Source organism: Perca fluviatilis, chromosome 6 (assembly GCF_010015445.1).
Source record: "Perca fluviatilis chromosome 6, GENO_Pfluv_1.0, whole genome shotgun sequence".
Taxonomy (NCBI): domain Eukaryota; kingdom Metazoa; phylum Chordata; class Actinopteri; order Perciformes; family Percidae; genus Perca; species Perca fluviatilis.
In genome coordinates this window covers 34,054,184-34,075,059 of record NC_053117.1, presented here as the reverse complement: position 1 = coordinate 34,075,059, position 20,876 = coordinate 34,054,184, and the positions used below count along the sequence as shown (strand labels likewise).

At 38.7% G+C, this 20,876-nt stretch overlaps 1 protein-coding gene across 1 annotated transcript in view; it reads left to right on the top strand.

Moving 5' to 3' along the window:
- The window catches only part of fras1 (Fraser extracellular matrix complex subunit 1), a 266,280-nt gene that overhangs the window by 70,821 nt on the left and 174,583 nt on the right, over positions 1-20,876 (top strand). Inside the window, 3 exon segments of the mRNA XM_039804033.1 lie at positions 8,240-8,347; positions 15,454-15,546; positions 18,033-18,192. Coding sequence (XP_039659967.1) covers positions 8,240-8,347; positions 15,454-15,546; positions 18,033-18,192 — 361 coding nt within the window.

The following is a 20,876-nucleotide window of genomic DNA, read 5'->3' as shown; positions in this document are numbered from 1 at the left end:
ATAATAAGTGTCCTACAATTCCAACATTCACAAACCCTCAAAAAATATGCCTAAGGTTGTTGCTGGGAGTACTTTTTTTATGGAACAAAAAAAAAAAGAAAGTTTTCTAGTCAGAAAGACATGAGTTGCCCCTCCTTGAAAACATATCTTGTTTCAGCATTGCATTCTGGTTGACAGTGTTTTGGGTCTTTGGGCCGCTGCTGAAATGAAAGGCCTCTTCAACCTAATTTCTCTCCATTTGGTTGTTGAACGTAAGTGACAAATGTCAGACACCAAAATACATTGATGCTCTCATGGATGTTTTAGATGGTTGAATCTGACCCCATTTGAGTCATGGCCAGTGAATGTGGTGATTGAGTGATTGATTGTCAAGAATGAACTTTAATGCTGATGTTGTGGTGGTTTAGATCCATGTATATGTGACGAAAGGGAGCCAATCTGGTGCGTTCTAATGCATAAAACAAGCACTTCTTAAACAAAACTGAGCAGATATATCAGGCTGCACACACAGTTTAATATTAAAGTTAAAGTTAATCAAGTTTCTTTTTCTTCATGTATAATTCCCTAAATAATTGGTAGGGAGATAAAATGTATGCAGCATTAAACCCACATTACTGATGATTATTTATCAAAAATCTCATTGTGTAAATATTCTGTGAAAGCACCACTAGTCAACCCTACAATATCGCCGCATCGATGTATTTGGTCAAAAACATTGTGAAATTTGATTTTCTCCATATCGCCCAGCTCTAACGTGATTTGTGAGACAGACTTTTTGGTTGTCAGAGAAACAAGGTAGCCTAATGTTAAACAAAATATCGTTCTTTCTTTGCTGTCAGCGCATGATGATATTGATGTGGGGTCTACTTACTCTGCTATTACGAGGTATTGCATTATTGAATCCTGACCCAGTTATATGTTGTACACACAGATTTGGGGCCCTGGTGTGATCAGGTTGATCAGCTGGTAATATAAAGCTGTGTTGACAGAACCAGGCTTCCCTCGAGGAGAAGCTCAAGTGTTTTCGCAGCGTCTCAGTCGGCAGCAGAGTTGCTTGACTACTGTAAGCCATCACGTCCCCAGATTGAATTTGCCTCAGTAAAACCTTTCGTTTCTATCCAATTATAGCCCAATTACTTTTTGCTAGTCTGGCAGGCTGCCTTTCTTCACCCTTCCCCACGTCTTGAATGGGAAAGTCCGACGAGTTTAGCTGACAGCTCCAAAGAACTGAGCTGTGTCAATGGGTGACTCTGCCTTTTGTTCTTTATTGGACTTTAATTGAATCTACTTAAACCATTGACTCTGACTCATTCAGGAAGACACACTTTTCACTTCTCCCTTTTAGGTTAGCATGATGAGAGGTCAGAAATAACATCTCAAAAAAGTATGTTTTAGTGGAGCTAAACACCTTTTAATCGATGAGTTCATTAATCAACTGAGCGTGTTACTATTATTATTTTTTTTAAGATAATTTTTGGGCTTTTGCGCCTTTATTTGATAGGAAAGCTAGGTGAGAAAGGGGAGAAAGAGGGGGAAGACCTGCAGGAAATCATCACAGGTCGGATTCGAACCCTGGACCTCTGCATCGAGGCATAAACCTCTCAGTATATGTGCGCCTGCTCTACCCACTGAGGCCACAGTGTGATTTAATTTTTTATAATTTTTTTGAAATGTGAGAATTTGATGCTTTTTGTCATATATGACAGTAAACTGAATATCTTTGGGGTTTGGACTGTTGGTAGGACAAAACAGGCGATTGGAAGACATCACCTTGGGCTCCAGCTAAATATAATGGGCACATTTTTCACTGTTTTATAGACAAAACAATGTATCGATAAATCCAGGAAATAATTGGTGGATTAATCAGTGATGGATATAATTGTTAGCTTTTTAGTCACATGAGCTTTTTTGTTTTATTTGTTTGTTTAACATATTTCCAATCCAATGTGGCAGATACAGTACAGCCAACTTCATTTAAAAACTGTTGCTGCTTTTAAATTTCATTTTCAACATTAGGAATCAAGTGCATGATAGACCTAAAATTGGCATTCAAGTGGTTAAACTCAGGAGAACTCTGATGCTGAGAAAATGAAACAAAAACTGGGAGAAAAAAAAAACATGTTCCATTGATCCTTTTTATTTAACAAAAATTCTAAATACTAGCTAGTTCAAGTTTCTTATATGTGAGGACTTGCTGCTGTTATCTATTTTTCTATTTTTATAATATAATTTGTAAACTGAAAATGTTTAGGTTGTGGACTGTTAGCAATTTGAAGACCTTGTCATTTTATATATAGTATCAAATCATAACAAGAGTTATCTCAGGACACTTAACAGATAGAGTAGGTCTAGACCACACTCTATAATTTACAAAAACCCAACAATTCCAGTAATTGAATAGAATATTTTGACATTTAACCGACTAAATGATTAATTGATAATAAAAAATATAATTAGTTGCAGCCATAATACATGTTTTTAATAATGTTAATAAACATTCATATAGACTATTCTATAGACCACCTGATACCTGACTCCACGAGGCACCCTATTTCAAGTGCTGCTCTGCAGTGATTTTTAGCTGCACAGTGTCTTACTGTTTATCACTTACATGTCATATGTGTGTGGAGAAAGAAGCCATTCCCCATCTAGAAAAAAGCTTTTCTAATGTGTTATGCATTTTGGTAATCCCTTATATAAAACAAAAATGACTTAAAATGAATTTATTCACCTGTCCTATCTACATAATTCAACAACCTACCAGCCAAAGGTCCACAGTGCAAACCTCAAACTCATATCTGCCCTGTATAATTGCCTCTAGAATGTATTCTGTTTGAAAGTTATGGATCTATTTTTTTCAATCACGGAATTGGAGACGTGCAGCCGAGTTGGCTGAGCTGGTTCAGCCCTTAATCAAATCTGAGGCAGATATCTTTCTCCAGGGGGGGATGAAATAAGCCCTCAAGTCCTTAGACATTTAATCAACAAATCCCAGGTATGGGTCCCTGTAGGGGACAATCTCATTGGGAGGAGGGGAGGAATTGCCACTACCACTCTCGCTGCTGTCTGCTGTATAGCTCCCCTGGCCCGGACTTGACAGGTTGGAAGGTCAGGTAATAGCAAGTTCAGGTTTGCTCCTCTTTAAGAGGTCCCTGTTTACAGTGAACCTGGGGTCAATCCCATTCCACTCGTTGTCTGTTTGGGAGGCAAACAGGACGTTGATTTGGAATTGAGCACAAGCTCTTCGATCCTCTTGGGACCTCGGCTGACATGGACTTGCCCTCTGAGCCGTGGCGCTCAGTCCAGTCAGAGCTGAAGTCAGCTAGCTGCTGTGCTAATTTTACCCAGCGTTATGAAGACCTAGTGACATGAATGGCAGCCACAGAGCCATAAGGGGAAACTTATTTCTGAGGCATACCTTCATGCACGCAGACTTATTATTAACCCTATAAATGACCTTTTTACCCAACTTATGTCAAAGTAAGTCAGATGTTACACATGAAGATCTGGGTTTACAAACAACAAATACACACATACAATGTATTATTATGATCTGACACTCCCGCCACCTAAGCACAGTCACACACCTACTGTATTCAATGCAGCACATACACATCAAAGGGGCAGCTTTATTTAGGATTATATTTATTTTATTTTGCGTCTTTAAGATATCTTTCTGATCACTGGTGAATTTCTTTTTTTCATTTAACCTTTATTTAACCAGATTAGTCCCATTTAGATCAATGATCTATTTTGTACAAGAAATAGCAACAGAAATAAATAACAGGCGAAACACATACAAACACATATGTCAAGTTTAAAGAGAAGATAAGAGTTTTGCCAATAATGGCTCTGTAAATAAGAACATACCAATGACTGAGGTGGCATACACATAAAGCAGATAAATTAACTTTTAAATATATAAGTCTAAAATGTTTGTGACATGATTAGTTTTCTCAATCTGTGAAAAATAGCAAAAGCCTGTGTCTGTTAAAAAAAGAATTTGAGTGCAGGAGCTTTTATTAACTTGTGTAAACGCAGTACAATTTGATGTATTATATCATATTTATGGAGTACATGTTCCTTCTCTTGTACTTTAATAGCTTTTTCATTTGCTTGACTTTTTTAACTTTCTAAACTCAATCTTCTTGCATTCACTTAAATAGATTTGTGATAAAGTTTTGTACTCAACCACTTTTCAAAAGAAAATAATTATTGAGTAGCCTGAAGTTCTGGTCCAGTCAGAAGGTTTTCCCATTTATACGTTTGCTTTGAACCTCTTTACCCTCGTAGGGGCAATCTGTTAGAAAGCTATCTGATGAAGAGAAGATTTTCCCTACTTTGGAGAGCGTCACTGACTTGTAGTGAGATTGGTTGGTCCGGTGGATCCACGCTGAAATGTTTATGTTCAGGATATCACAGTGACCTAAAGAAGACACTCTAAAGTTTGGAAAAGGCCAGGGGCAAGTATCTCTGGCAAATATTTTTTTTAATGCAAACAGACACTGAGAGGGATTGGTTTACTCAGTGTGACAAATTGATCTCACTGTATCCTGTGAATTGCTCTTTGCAGTCAGAAGCCATTACCTGAGGGACAGTTCCCCTTTCTGTAATAGTGCGAATGCATGGAGGGGTACAACTCTAAGTACCCGTGAATCTGATTTTGTATTTCATCTGGATTGCTTTTTTCTTGTATTTGAACATCCTGTTTTTTTACCATTGAATAACTACAAAGACAGAAAGGCAGAGTGAAGAACTCATGTGTTGAATGTTTGCAGGAGACACATCAATGTGTGTTCAGATATAATGCAAAGTAAACTTTCACTGCACTGTCTTCTTTTGTGTCTCTTTGTAGTCATTTTGTGTCGTTTTAAGACGTTTTGTGTATGTTTACGGTCATTTAGCATCTCTTTGTGATAGTTGTTGATGTTTCAGAAACATTTTGTTAATCAGAGCCCCTGGGACTGTGGCTGGTAGGCCACCAGTAATCCATCCATCAATGTTGTAGTATGTGGAAATAATTCATGCTACATTAAATATTACAATGTAAAAAAAGTTGGCAAAACAGTTCACGAAGGCTTTCAATAAAACTAGATTCACAACTTTCGTTTTCTTTAATACCATCTCTTTGAGGAGTTCCTCCAGGAACCCTCTTGGATTCCCTCATGATTGCAGCATATGGGATAAGGCCCAAAACCTTCTAAATTTCAGACTGATCTCATAAAGTGGCGTATTTATTGGCACCAATTCGTATGCAGTTACTGCGTGTTATCAAGACGCATAATCGGCATTTTAGCAACGCCACGTGGCAACGCCACGCGGTGTGTATGTTTATATCCACTGTATACAGCGTAGACATACACGTGGATAGCTCAAAATGCGTACAGATAACACGCCATTTGGCTTTAGGAAAGTGGCGTGTATGTTTACGCAAAAACATGATGTCATGTTGTAAATTTTAGCTCCCATCTTTATTTAGAAATGTTTTAAATTATACATTAAGAAAATGTATTTCTATATTTTAATGGTGCAGCTATAAAAACATGTCAAAAGATATGTCTTCATGATTTGAAATATAGTTAATCCTGTGGAGACATGACAAAATGTACTGTGATAACATGCTAAAATATTAAAGTGCTCATATTATGCTTTTTGGCTTTTTCCCCTTTTTCTTTATTGTGTTATCTTTTTTGTACATGTTATAGGTTTACAAAGTGAAAAAGCCCAAAGTCCACCCCAAAGGGACTTACCATCTCCAACAGAAAACACTGTTCACAAACTGCTCCAAACAGCTCTATTGTAGTCCAGCCTTTACTTCCGTGACAAACGTGCGTCACTTTGTAACACACGTTATAATGCTCGCCTAACTACTAGTGTGGCACGCCCTCATACTCTGCTTCTGAATGGCTAGTTGTCCTTACCTAGCTACTGTGCTTGTGCGACTCCAAACAAAGATCGAACACAAGTGAGATGCCTCACTCTGTAGCTAAAACAGAGAGCTCAACACACAGGGTGAAAAGAGGAGCTGCAGCAATGTGCAGTACAATTTTTTTTTTTAATGAAACCATGTAAACATATTCTGGTACAACCTCTTAATACAATTATGAACCTGAAAATGAGCATAATATGGGCACTTTAAAGGAAATGTCAAGCGCTAAAAAAGTTATATAGCATCTTCTGCATGACCTGTTTATGCAGCAACTTGTTTTGTTTGACAGTTGAGTCCTTGTCAGCATTGTTCATCTCAGATTGTGTGTGTTGAACAGTTTCTGTCTCAAGAGGACAAAAGCCTACTTGGGAAAACTGCAGCGCCCTGTTGACTCCCACATTCTCTTTACTTTTGAAGGTCGCTCCTCCTCCTCCTTCTCCTCCCTGAACTGGAATATGAATATTGCCAGCAGAGATTGCCCATGACCTTACATAAAATGCATTAAACATCTGGCTACAGCTGTGCAGAGATGCACTCCCACAGACTTACAATTAAACACACGTACACATAAATAGCTCAAACCACATTACAGGGAACATATCAACTCACATATGCTCTCTTCAGTGCTTTCCCCTCAGCTGGCTTCTTTCCCTGATTCAATTTTCATTCTGTGTTGTTCTCCTTTTTGTCTGTGTCTTTCAACATGACCTATAGCTACTCCCACATTTTACTGCATGCTTACAGCATGACTTTCTCATGTACCTTAACTTAATTACCAGAGTTGCTTTAAGAATTAAGTTTGGCTCTCTGTTCAGAGCTAAGATCTGGGAAAAGAAACATAAGCAGTCAGACAATCAGACAGGCTTGATACTGGGCGATACTGACTGAAATATCTGTATCAGGTATGGCATCAGTGACAATAGGGCAGATCTACAGTATCCAATACAATTCTATGTTTATATACTATACATTATATACTGGAATTTGAATTCTTGTTAAACATTTTGACTAATTTGTTGCTGCATTTAAAAGGTTTACACTTGAATTATATTTTCTGTTAATTTTAAAGATTGTTTACCAAGATGCTTGTGCACGATTTATTATTTTTTATTATATTCAATGTTTCCTTTACATGTACTGTATACCTGCCAGAATAGCAAGTTGAGCTACTGGCTGCACAACCAGGACACCTGAACATAGATCCAGCCACGATGTAATGCCTACTACTGTTTATCCTGTATATCCTCTTGTGTTAGCATACAACGTATGGGACTATTAGTGGTCTGGTTGTTACCTAAGGCTAAAGTTTTCTGCCCATTAAAATGTCTGCTTTAGTCTCTGGATTTAACAGCCCCCCACCCCACCGCCATGACATGTCTACTCAATAAGCACAGCTGCCCGTGGATATTCCGTCATGAGTGGGTAATCAATCATCCGTCTAAATCGGATTTATGGACTGTAAAATGATATATCTGAGCATATGCAGGCTGGAATATTGATTTAGTTTTGGCTTTAAGCTAGCCATAATACATTGTCAGCCCTGTTTTATGAGCAATTGACATATACCTGGCATGCTAAAGGGTGCGGCCAACAACTGGCAGAAGTGATCTCCAGCCTTTCTCCTTTTTTGCCCTATCTCATTGTGTAGTTGGCCATGATGCTCAAGGCTTTTAATCAACACCGAAGCAGTTTCACTCCACCTGCAGCAGAAATACTTCAATGTTTTACAGCCTGATGATTAGAGTTCAAAGTGTGAAATGATTTTCTTATGGTGGTGCTCACATTTTGGAAACTAGAGCAGTAAAACCTTACTCAGCTACCACGGACCTCACGGAGCCTATAACACAAACTGCTGCAATGCATGGAAGCAGTTCTGATTGCCTTGAATATTACACTGATTAATATAAATCCATTGTTTCTTCATTTCATGTGTCTGTTTTATATCTATATACTGCATATTGTACAGTGGTTTTTATAAAGTCTGGCATTTGTTTTGTGTCAACAGTGGTCAGGAGAAAATTCATTAGACAGCAGAGGCTGTAAATCAAAATGCAGGGAGACTCAAGCTGCACTTTACTGTACCTGCAAATCTGCTAGTGAGAAAAAAAACATTTTTATCAGTCACATTAATATGCATAAAGGGACCTACACGTATATTGTCATTTTCACCAGCTGTCAACATTAACATGACATGTGGATGTGTTAGGATGTAATAATGGAGAGAGTGATTTTTTGATTTATTTTTACAGTGATGAATCGGGTCTGCCCGTGGTAGTGTTTCATGTCTGTTTTTTTGTTTTGTATTGACAGAACAACACCTCATGGAGACCGCAGTCGTGTCAGGAGTGTACCTGCTACAGCGACGTGGCCATTTGCAGGCCCACCATCTGCCCCAACCCACAGTGTGACTTCCAGAGGGTAAGACACTTTACATTTAACAGGAGAAGTTTGGGTGCTTTTTATTATGGGATTTAAAACAGTAGGCAATTCATACCAAGGGTAACAAGAAATCAGTTTTTGTAAAGGATAAAGCTGGTTCCTTTGAGCATGTATATTTCTTTAAAGAATATGTGTGTGCCTCTTTTTTACTTTAGTTAAATAAAAAAGGGCTCAGTAATTTCCTGAAACAGTTAGCCATACTTTACTCAAACAGGAGTACATTTGTTAGGGACTATTTTCAGTGGCAGCCTGATTAATACACATTCAGTGTACTAATTAGTAATTCTGGCAGCGGGATGGTGAATGTGGGATTGAGTCTAAATAACCTACTGTGAGTGTGTTCGTGATAATGAAGGAACATGTCACCCAGTGTGGCTCATTGATGTGTTTTTAATAGTTTTTGGACAACCATGGAGCTCTATGGCACAGAGGAATATAAAACTCTGACTGCACAGATAATACTTGTTAGTGGGATCAATATATTTTTGGTTTTGGGCATTTCACAGGATTTGTTGATGATAAAATAAATAGTCACAACTTGGACATTTTTCTGCATTTATTACGTTTTAATACTAATAAATGCCCCCACACACACACACGCTCTTAATACATCCATGTGTACGGAACACCGTTAGTGTCTTAGTAATAAATTAGTCTGTAATGGGTAGCTTAAGTTTTAGCCTAATTCAGTAAGGTAACTAAGCTAACTAGGCTAGCTAACAGTGAAACTAAACTGTATTAGTTTTTATTTTTAAATAAATTTAAGTATTTTAGTATTTAAATAGGTTTTAGCTTAACGTTATATAAATTAATTTTGCAGGTAGGTGGTGGTTTAACCTTTTTAACTAGGAATGAATATTGTTAACGTTACTTAACTGCTATTGCAGCAGATAACTAGCGCTAGACTTACAGTACTTTCAATGAATAGCTAGAGATGCTAGCTATCCTAATACAGTACTACCTAAATGCACATTTTATTTCTATGACTAAATGGCACTTAGGCTAACATTAATTTAGCTAACCTGGTGTGAGTCAATTTTTTACTCTTAACATGTAGGTTCACTGTATTCCGGACACTTCCGACAGCTCGTGGTATTCCGGACACTTGGCTTTTTTCCTGCAAATTTTATGAATTAATTGTTATTTTATCGGTAATATATACATATAGTATATATCATTGTCTCCTCTTTCAACTCCGACCAACCTCCAGTTTCCAGAGGGGAGAAATTTAGGAGAAATCTACGTGAGTTTCCAAAGTGCGTTCAGAAAATGGCGAGGGAAGGGTATTCAGCAAGGACGACAGACCGAAGGAGAGATTTAAGATCGCAAAATACTGGTTCAAAGATTGATAACCCACCATCAAAATCACAGAAACGTTCTTAAGGCCTCATAACACTCACAAGTTAGTTTTTGCAAATATTTTGACTTTTTGAAGTGATATACATATTTACAGAGACATTTTGTCTGACGTGAAATTCTCAGCTGTCCACCGTGTCTACAGTTTTTTCAAGATTTCTACCAAATGATTTGCCCAAAATGTGTCAATCAAACTTTAATTTGCGTGGAAGACCTGCCCCCCAGAGACAGGTAAACCAATCAGGCTTATCTTTCCACGCGTTGATATATCTTATGGGACTTTTAGTGTGCTTACTACGTCGAAAGTGTCCGGAATACAGTGAGTCTATCCTGTTCTTACTGTTTGTAACAGATCATTAAGCTTCATGAGATCAGCTTCTACTCTTCTAAACTTTTGTTGAAATGCAAGACGTCTAGCTTAATAATATCAAAATAGCAAGAAATTAAACTAATCTTGTATGGCTACCTTAAACCTAAGTTTTATCTTAACGTTACTGTAAATTTCAGTTAGGCAACTAGCTAACCTAACTAGCTAAGAGTTCAGGTGGAGGTTTAGCAATTTGACGGCTATTTAGCCATAAATACAAATACACTTGACATAACTTAGCGAAACGTTAGCTGTGTCCACTAAAGCACATGGACAACACAGGAGTTTAAAAGTATAATAATAAGAAGATGTCTTCCAAAGCATCTCTACCCTTTGAGAAACGTTTTGGAATCTGACAAAAAGCAGGTGGGAGCATATGGAAAAAGGTTGTTATATGTTGTTAAAAATGCAGACCCACTGTCATGGTGTAATTCAGAAGTTAGCTACAGAAATGCAAAATACTCTAAATAAGCCCCTGGACTGGACAGCAACTGCAATCGGTACCAGATCAAACAAGTGAATAAACTGTATGGCCTTACATATTCAGAATCCCTTTTAGTTATATTTTAATCTGCCGTTCTCCAATTTTACCTTGAAGTACAGGTCTACTTTGAAGGGCCCGTTTACTCACTTGTGTTTGTGAGTTTCCTATTTAATTTACCACAATGACAACTGGTTGGAGACTGTTAGTAAGTTCCAGCATAACTTTCTTTGGCTCATTTGAATTTACAGGAACACATTTTCATAGCTCTTTTTTACTCCATCTATCCGGCTGTTCCTCCCTGTGCTGCTTCTTCAGTGTGATTTAAACCTCAATGCCTGCGGCGATGGCATCAAATCCAATCCCAACACTGAGCTAAAGCAACAATCAATGTCTAATGAATTCCACTCTGCTGGCTAGCAATCCAATGTTAATTAAAAATAAGTCATCATGCTCACCAAGCCGTGTGCTCCCTCTGTTTAAAAAGCTCTTCAAATGTGACTCCCTGTCACCTACACTGTGATAAAAAAATTTAAAAAAAAAGGATTCATTAGGATAGCGATTTATCAGCTCTCTGTCTCTCTTTTGAAATCCACTTCCATTATCTACAAGCTTACATTTCCTTATCCTAGAACTATCTTAAAACACTCTGGGTGAATCGTCTACTACAGATGTGTATGTCTGGATAGGCCAGCTCATATCTTTGTCGAATAGCATTTTTTAAGTAACACATTCTGACTGAGTGCAGGAATTCATGGATCTTTGGGTTCTCCCCCCAAATATTTGAAATTCAAATTTGGGCTTCAATGATCATTATCAATTCATTTGCTGAAAATGTTCTCGATTAATCGTTAAGTCTATGAAATGTAAAAAATGTAGTGAATAATGCCCATCTCACCTCCCCAGTGTCCTTAAATTGTATGTTTTGTCTGACCAAAAAATCATATATGACAAAAACAAGCAGCCAACCTGCAGCTTCAGCTTCTTGATTACTAATTTTCTTTCGATCGGCTTTTTATTATTAGTGCTCAAATTCACACTGTTTTAAATTCACAATTTTATTTTGCAATGCTTTTTTAAAATCTATGTCCTTGTACTTTGGCGCTTTCTCATCCATGTTTCTCCTTTGAACTAGTGACATTACATGAGGTTACAACTTTGCTAGATAAGTTGAAACCTTCTTGTTGTCACAGTGATGTTCTTCCAACTATGCTGTTTAAGCAGGTTTTTCATAGTATTGGCCCCTGTGTTGTAGAAATGATCAATACCTCTCTTTTAACTGGTGTGGTTCCGGACATTTTTAAACATGCTATTGTTGAACCTGTTCTTAAAAAACCCAGTTTAGATCCATTGCAACCAATGAATTATAGGCCTATATCTAAACTCCCTTTTATGGCTAAGATTCTAGAGAAAGTGGTAGCAGAGCAGCTTACTACTTTCTTAGAGATAAATAATATTTTTGACAAATATCAGTCAGGTTTCCGGAAAAAACATTCTACGGAAACTGCACTAGTTAAAGTTTCGAGTGATATTTTGATGTCAGCAGATTGTGGAAAGCATACAGTGTTAGTTTTATTGGACCTTACATCTGCCTTTGACACTATTGATCACAATATTTTGATTAATAAACTTCAGGATCTATTAGGGATATCGGGATCAGCTTTAAAATGGTTTTCATCTTACCTTACCGGTAGAAGTTTTGGTGTCTTTATCAATCAGATCATGTCAGATACTGCAGGTCTATCGAGTGGTGTTCCTCAGGGTTCTATCCTGGGACCGATTCTCTTCCTTTTATATATACTTCCTTTAGGACATATAATCGGCCAGTACAAGGATGTTTCTTATCACTTGTATGCAGATGACATTCAGCTATACTGCTCTTTTAAGCCTACTGAGTTATATAAACTGTCATCCCTACTCAACTGTCTGAGTGGGATTAAGCAGTGGCTAAATGATAACTTTTTACTGTTGAACTCAGCTAAGACTGAAACACTCATCATTGCCCCAGAGCAGAGCATCGCTCAGATAAAACAGCATCTCGGTGCCTTAGGCGCTCGCGTCGTGCAGCCCAGTCTCAGGAGCTTAGGTGTTGTTTTTGATGTTTCCATGTCTCTAGAGAAACACTCGGGCAACTTATTAAAAACTGTTTCTTTCAATTAAGGAACATTTCAAAGATAAGAGCTTTGGTGTCAAAGGCCGATTTGGAGATGATTATTCATGCATTCATTTCGTCCCGTTTAGATTATTGTAATAGTCTTTTTATTTGTCTTGATAAGAAAGATCTTTGTCGCCTCCAGACTGTCCAGAATTCTGCTGCTAGGCTTTTAACCCACACTAGTAAGCGGGCACACATCACTCCGGTTTTAGCTTCACTTCATTGGTTACCAGTGAAATTTAGAATACACTTCAAGATTTTGGTTCTAACTTTTAGAGCCCTACAAGGTCAGGCGCCCCCATATATCTCTGACCTGATACAGCTGCGTACGTCCTCACGTAGTCTGAGATCAACAGGTCAGAGATTTTTAGTTGCCCCCCGTACACATTTTAAAACTAGAGGGGACCGTTCGTTTCAAGCTGTGGCACCTAGGCTGTGGAACTCACTGCCTCCTTCCGTACGCTGCTTGGATTCAGTGACAAATTTTAAAACTCAGTTGAAAACTCTTCTTTTTAAAGAGGCGTTTCAATAGACCATAGGGTGATTAGGCCGGTTTTATTGTGTCCTAAGTGTCTTTTCTGATTATGTACTGCAATGTATAACTGTTGTGTATCCACCAATTTGTTGTGAAGCACTTTGTGATTTTTATCTGTGAAATGTGCTATACAAATAAATTTTACTTACTTACTTACTTACTAATAAAGGCACATATATGGCTTAAAGTGCCCATATTATGAAAAAATCACTTTTTCTGGGATTTGGGGTGTTCTTTTGTGTCTCTGGTGCTTCCACACACATACAAACTTTGAAAAAAATCCATCCATGCTGTTTTGAGTGAGATGCGGTTTCTGAATGTGTCCTGCCTTCAGTCTCCTGGTGAGCTGGTCAAAATCGGCTCGGACTGTGAGGTCACAGTCCGAAATGAGCTGGCTAACCACAACCGTTAGCTCGTAGCATGCTAACGCTAGCATGCTACGTCGTTCACAATAGCAAAGCACTGCTACAACACACACAAGTTCACCATAATCTCCAAAAGAACTACTTACATGTGCGCCCTCATTTAGAAGTCTCCCAGCTAATCCTGCCTTGTAACTGACCAAAGTTGGAGAAACAGGCCTTCTTTTACTGTCTCTAGAGCTAGCTAGCTGACATGCTCTACATCTGAGCTACTGCGCATGTGCGAGTGCAATCAAAGATAGTAGTGAAGAAGAAGATGAAAAGAGGTCTCACTCTGTAGCTAAAACAGAAACCAGGTGAAAAGAGGATCTGCAGCAGTGAGAGAGAGCTGTGCAGTACAACTAAAATATGGTGTTTTTTGAAAATTAAACCATGTAAACCTATTCTGGTACAACCTTAAAATACAGTTATGAACCTGAAAATGAGCATAATATGGGCGCTTTAAAGATATTATAGATGTAACAATTTCCTTGCTTGTTCGAAACCAGAAAAGTCTCCAGCATCAGAAAATGAAATTAGATTGTTTTAAAAACTGCATAAAAAACAGAATGGATAATTGACCTGAAACTTCAGTTCATGAAAAAATTACCTTTAAAACTAAATGATATCTTTGTCACCTCTGTTCTACAAATACACATTTACATTATTTTATAATCAGATAGAAAAGTGGCTTGTAAATCTCAAATTTACTCTTCACTGTTCACTTTTTATTTTCTTGCAAAAGCAACTTGAAGAGTAGAAAACCTTTAATCTTATTACTGTAACAATGCAGCAGTCCAGTGATAAATAACACTGTTCTCCCTAAGCCTGAACCATCTCTTTTTATTTGCAGCAATACAATCTGAAATTGGATCAAATTCTTGTACTACAGCCATATTTTGGTAATTAAATTTGAGGCAGCAGACCAGCTCGAGGGACTAAGAGATGAAAAGTTCAGGAAAAAAGAGAGCTTAAATATATGAAAACATTCAGAGGCTTAGATTATTTGTGTTTATTATTTATTATCATAAAGTGGCTGTCAAAATTCAGCTGTTGGTCTAGTTTTTAATCTTAAAATGTGTGCTTGTAGATGATCTATGGAGCTGGAAACTACAATATAAACCCTCGGTCTGGCCAGCTGCTACCTGCTACACAGCTCACTCTCCATCTATTTTCTTTTCTCAATTGTTATTTAGTGAGAAGCTTATGCCGGTGCCATTCTTCTGCTTGTTCACATGCAATTTGTGTGCTGCTGCAGATTCGGTGACCTCTATTCAGTTTTCTTCTCTTTTTGAATTGACACAAGACATTCTCTGAACCTCCTTCAGGGTTGTTTTCAATCACCTTATACAAATTGTATTATTCCCCTCCTTCTTTTTCCATTCCATATAATTTGTATTTACAAATAAATGACTGGCTCTGTCTGGCCCGCGCCGTTTCACCATTTGCTTGTTTCCACACATTCGGCCTCAATCAGTGCAGCGCGGATAAAGAACTGCGTTTGAATCTGTATTGTAATATGTTTTGTAAAACCTCCACGGCGCTCACTATGTATTCTACTCGCTGTTCATGCCTGATAGAGTCTTCATATTTCCATTATTGTCGGTTCCAATGTGCTATTAATGTCATGTCAGTTATTTTCCATGGAAATGGACAGTTTGTAGTCAACACGTTTTTATATTTATGCTGGTTAAAGGGACCCACGTCCATTTTTCTCTTTCTGTCTCTGGGGATTTGTGTACTTTGGTCATGCTTAGTGTGTATTTATATTATGTTTTTCTTTTCCAAAGGGGGAGCGCTTGAGGATCCCTGCCAACAAGTGCTGTCCGGAGTGCATCCCCTCATCCCAGGGCTCGTGCCAGTACGAAGGAGTCGTTTATGGAGTAAGTGAAAGCGTGGATGGCGAAAATACTCTTCTTCTGTTTCTATGATCCCACCGTTCAACAAAACATTAATATGCTCACATATACACATATTTTAGATATAGTGTGCTTACAACTTTGTGTTCATTCCTTTCCTGTTTCAATATGACAATGCCCCTGTGCACAAAGCATCTCCATAAATAAATGGTTTTCCCAGTTTGGTGTGGAAGAATTTGACTGGCCTTCACAGAACCCTGACCTCAATCCCACATTTGGGATGAACTGGAACATTGACTAATGCTCTTGTGTCTGAATGGGATCAAATCTCTGCAGCCAGATTTCAAAATCTGGTGGAAAGCCTCAAACCAGAATAGTTTGAGAGGCTGTTATAGCAGCAGATTAATGCATCTGGTGTTGGAATGACAAGTTCAATTATCACATAAGTGTATGTGGTGTTTTTCTAAAATATTTGTTCAAGTTATTCCAAAGTGGATTTGAGTGAAATTTGGTGGGAAACCCTAAATCATAGATATTAGATCCAAGGTAATTAAACCCACAAATCGCTTTTCAAGGTTACTGTAAGGTTACAGTGTAGTTGCATGGTATTTGTTTGTTAAATTTGGTTGATGCTGAAAAACTGGTTTCGGAGACCCACCCCCCTTCCCGCCTCCCTCTCAGTAAAGAAACAATCACTGTCTTGTTCATCTCCCATCGAGTGGCCTCCGGCTTAACGAGCTGGACTTTTTAGCATCGGGGCCTTCTGAGGTTTTTACTGCATCTTCACTGAAATGATGTTGCAGACTCACTACTGCTGCTCCTTTCCCAGGAAAAACAGTGTGTAAAAACTAAGCTTCTAGATTTCATTATATTTTCCCAGAATCAGATTTGTTTTCACAGCCAGTACAACACAGAAACGTAGAGATATACTCAGTACATAAACATAACTGTTTGCTTTGTCTTATGATGATGACGATTTTTGTGATGGTGGATGTTTTTTGGAAGACTTATATTTTTTACCAGTAGCCAAGTCGGTGATATTCGAAATTGTGATAAAACATTTACAAAGGACAGCTCCAGAATCAGCACCCTGGACAGCAGCCGTGACCCAAATTAGCAAACAATTGACTGATTGTACTTTAAATGTCCCTTATTGTAAAATGTGAGATTTCCCATGTCTTTTTTTTTGTTGCTTTAAAGCCGATCAAGGTGCTGTATAAATACTGTGAAAGTTGATACTGTGAAAGTCAGAATGTTTAATCCACAGAGAAATATTATTAATTTATATATTTATTTATAAGTTATACAGTTATTCCCCACCTGCAATTGAGGTACAGGGACTCTGAGAGCTCAGATGAGACAACCCGGAAATGCGGACCAATCACAGCAGACTGGGCTTTTTCGGGAGGGGGGCTTAAAGAGACAGGTAAAAAAAAAAGCTTAAAATGAATATGAGAATCAAACAGACAATATAAAAAAAAAAAAAAAAAATAAAAAAAAAAAAAAAAAAAAAAAAAAAAAAAAAAATAAAAAAAAAAAAAAAAAAAAAAAAAAAAAAAAAAAAAAAAAACATGGGACCTCTCACAAATAAAATATTGGCTGCATACCAAAACCATAAAAAGCTTTTGCTTGTTGTTTTGCCACATGCATCTATTCTTTCCAGGGTGAAAAAGCATTTAGACATTCTCCATTAAAACTCATGCTAATGATTTATTTCATGCAGAGCAAAGAAGGTTTTATTGCACAGCCTGACTCCTCAAAAAATGAGTTAAGTCAGATCCTCACCTCTATCATTTAGACTGCGGGCCACATCGACATGCTGATATCTCATTTAGAGTGAAATAACAACACTGAAGTCAAATATCCTCGAATGGATGTACTCTGGTTTAAATACCACTTTAATTAATACCCCAGAGATTGCAAGTATCAATTCCATCAATCTGGTTCTGTCAATCACAGGATATAAACGCCCTTGTGGTTTTATACCAACACATGTTGGCCTGAGGCATTTTCTCAACACTAGTATATACTGTACACATATGAATAAAATGATCAAAAGAAATCTAGGAAGATCGCCAACAAGCTTACAGTCCACATCAAGCTGAGCCAAAAGTCGAAACCCGTCTTTAACTGGGCATACTGCTCTTCTGAACAGACTTATCGTATAAATCGCACATCTGCATTTCAGTTTTGAAATTTGAATTTAAAGTCCTCTCACAGTGTGCCTCCTTATGCACATTCACAAACACCCTCTTTCCCACCCCCCCCCACCCCCCCATCCTCTCTTGCCATGGTCTGACACATCTTTCCTCTACGTTCTCCCCCCTCTGTGACTCTATTCTCTTGTCTGTCACTCAGACTTAGGCTTACAAAGTCATCTCATCCACAGAGAGCAAAACAGCTTTCCTTATCCCACTGTCTCTCTGGTTCTTCTTCTTCTTCCTCTCTTCTCCCCCCTCCCCGATTGTATTTATGTGTGTGTAACTGTCTGTTTCTCTGGTTTCCCACAGCATGACAGCCAGTGGAATCCCTCGCCCTGTTCGGTGTGTGTTTGCTCCAGAGGAAGTGTATCCTGCAACGTTCACCCCTGCCCCCCGCTCAGCTGTCCTGGGGACCAAAACCCGTTCAACCCAGCTGGAGAGTGCTGCCCCAAGTGTGGCCGCAACGGAGGTGAGGGCAGTATCAGGCACACTGTACAAACAGATTTGTTTTTTATGTCTTTAAGGGATCTTTTTTTTTTTCACATTGTAACATCTACTGTACTGTGTACTGTTTTTATTGGCTTCCTGCTTCCATTCAGACCTTTTGTTTCAGTTTGTCAAAAGGATATGAAAATTAACTCCTTTCTATTTTTGTCAATTAAGGTCACAGTGTAGTTTTAATGCAGTTGAGAGAAGAGATTGTTTTGAAAGCTCTGTGTTATCGTTGCATTCAAGTGCCCGTGGGAGTCTAAGACATGCAAGCTTTGAGAGTTGCATGAGTACCATGCAGAAATCTTTAGAGCAACAAAATACACCCAATCCTTTTCACAACCACCATGTTTGCTTGTTTGTTGTCTTTCAGCAGCATTTGTTTATCAGTCAGACAGCATAAAGTGTGTTTCCTTTCACCTGTTTGTAGCCTCATTTTCAATTTGTACAGTGGAGACGCTAAACATTCGATTCAAACTTTAGATATTGCAAAAAAAGTCTCTGCCTAGAAGATAGGAAATCAGATTGTGAGATTGGCCATTGCTCAAAATTTTTCTCCACTCAAGAAGTGCCACATAAAAAAAAACCTATAGTGTTTGTCAATGATGCCCTGCTTCACCATGGTATGAACAGCGCCACACATTTAGACTGGAAGAGACCTCAGGCAGCCACTGCTGACCAACAGCAGCTTCACCTCTGTTATAATTCCAGTGCCTTTCTCAGGGGAAGTTCTGCTGTAGCTGGAGGCATGCAAGTAAAGAAGGAATCTCACATATACACAACATAGTGCAAATTGCATAAGCAGCTCTATGAAACAGTGACACACAAAACAATACAAAATACTGCATGCACACTATACCCCTAACACCACAGACACCCCCCCACACACAATAGCTTGCCCTGTGGACTGCCCTTACACACTCACAGAGGAAACCTGAGTCTGAAAGTGTGTTTGTGCTGCAGCTGAGAGTCCTACAGAGCAGCACACTGCCTCAGGTTAGCTCACTTCCTCCTCTTTCAATAAACATGAGCTTTGCTCTCAGTTCAGGTTCCTCTAACCTCAAATGACGAGGTCATTTTTAGTGAACTTTTTTATGATTCTTGTCTGAGGCTGTCGACTGCAGCAATGTGCAGCATGGGACCAAATTACTTATTTTGTGTTTGGATAGATACATATTTCTTTGTTGTATTTCCATTTTTCAGTCCTTCCAGAAAAATGCGGAGTTTTTTTGGGATTGTTGCGGGCAAAAATCCTTGATTATGCGGCACGTTTTCTTAAAATGCGATGGAATATGCGGGATATTTATGCAATTTTATGCGATGAAATTGCGGGAACTTGCAAAAACTGCGGTTTGATGAAAAAGAGAAAAAAAAGTGATTCCCCCAACACCCTGCTTTTCGATGATGTTCACGTCGCGTAATTACGTCACTTCATAACATTCCCATGGCAACAGGGGAAAATGGCTGCTCTAGTGTGAAGTAAACGCAAAAACTTTTCAACTTTCTGCTAAGATATATATATATATATATATATGACACCAGACCCTTCTCAGTTGTAACGTCACCAACGGACGCCGCTCAAATGCCTCTGGGCGCATTGGATAGTCCTTCAACCAATCAGACCAACGATCCGGGTGACGCTGCGCTTCGGTAGCCGTCATGTTGAATGTAAACAAAAAGCTGCTCGCCGTCGCTGCGCTATCGTCGTCGCGTAAAGCCCGCCTCAACGGTTGTGATTGGTGTAAAGCTCGCCTCAACGGTTGTGATTGGTGTAAAGCCCGCCTCAGCGGTTGTGATTGGTGTAAAGCCCGCCTCAGCGGTTGTGATTGGTGCCTCGATTTTGGGGACATTGGAAATGGGCTTGAATGGGCTCTTCGCCAGACTGACTTGCAGAGCAAATCTCAAATTTGCCGGAAGTTCGTCAGGGTTTACCCAGGCTAAGATATATGTGACTTTTTTGCAAACGAAAATGCGGGAATTATGAAATCATGCAAGCTCTGCATATTTTGCGCGGAAATCTGCAATTTATGCGACGAAAGTGCGGTGTATTTGAAAAATGTGGCCTCAACATAACTATGCGGACTTTGGCTGATTATGCATTGAATTATGCGATCGCATAATCACGTTTTTCTGGAGGGTCTGCATTTTTCTTTCTACAACAGTTGCCTTATACAACCATGTGTCGTTTAAATAACGAATGCACCTGCGCCCATCTTTGCGCCCATGGACGTACTGATCTTACAGGGCGGTGTGTTCAGGTGCATTCTTGGCATATTGCTATCTTGAGGCAGCGGGAAGTGATCGCGCCATTGACCAACAAAAAGCTGGTCTGAAGTCAATAACGCAGCATTTCATTGTTATTTTAACAGCAAATTAGTAAGAGATGACACTCTGATTGGTTTGTTGCATGTTACGCCCAAAACACACCTATGATTAATTAAGACACTAAGTACAACCCTTTTGAACCAACAACCGCCCAGCGCACGGACCCATTTTTAGCAAAAGTGGATTTGGACACGCCCTAAACGCACCTGCGCCATGCGCTTCACACCGTGCACTTAGATCGTTAAAATAGGGCCCTAAACGTTCCCAATGCAAATCTTAATAAAGGAGATAAATGCTTTTCATAAAGTAAAAAATTATTAATGCTTTTAGAGTTACAGT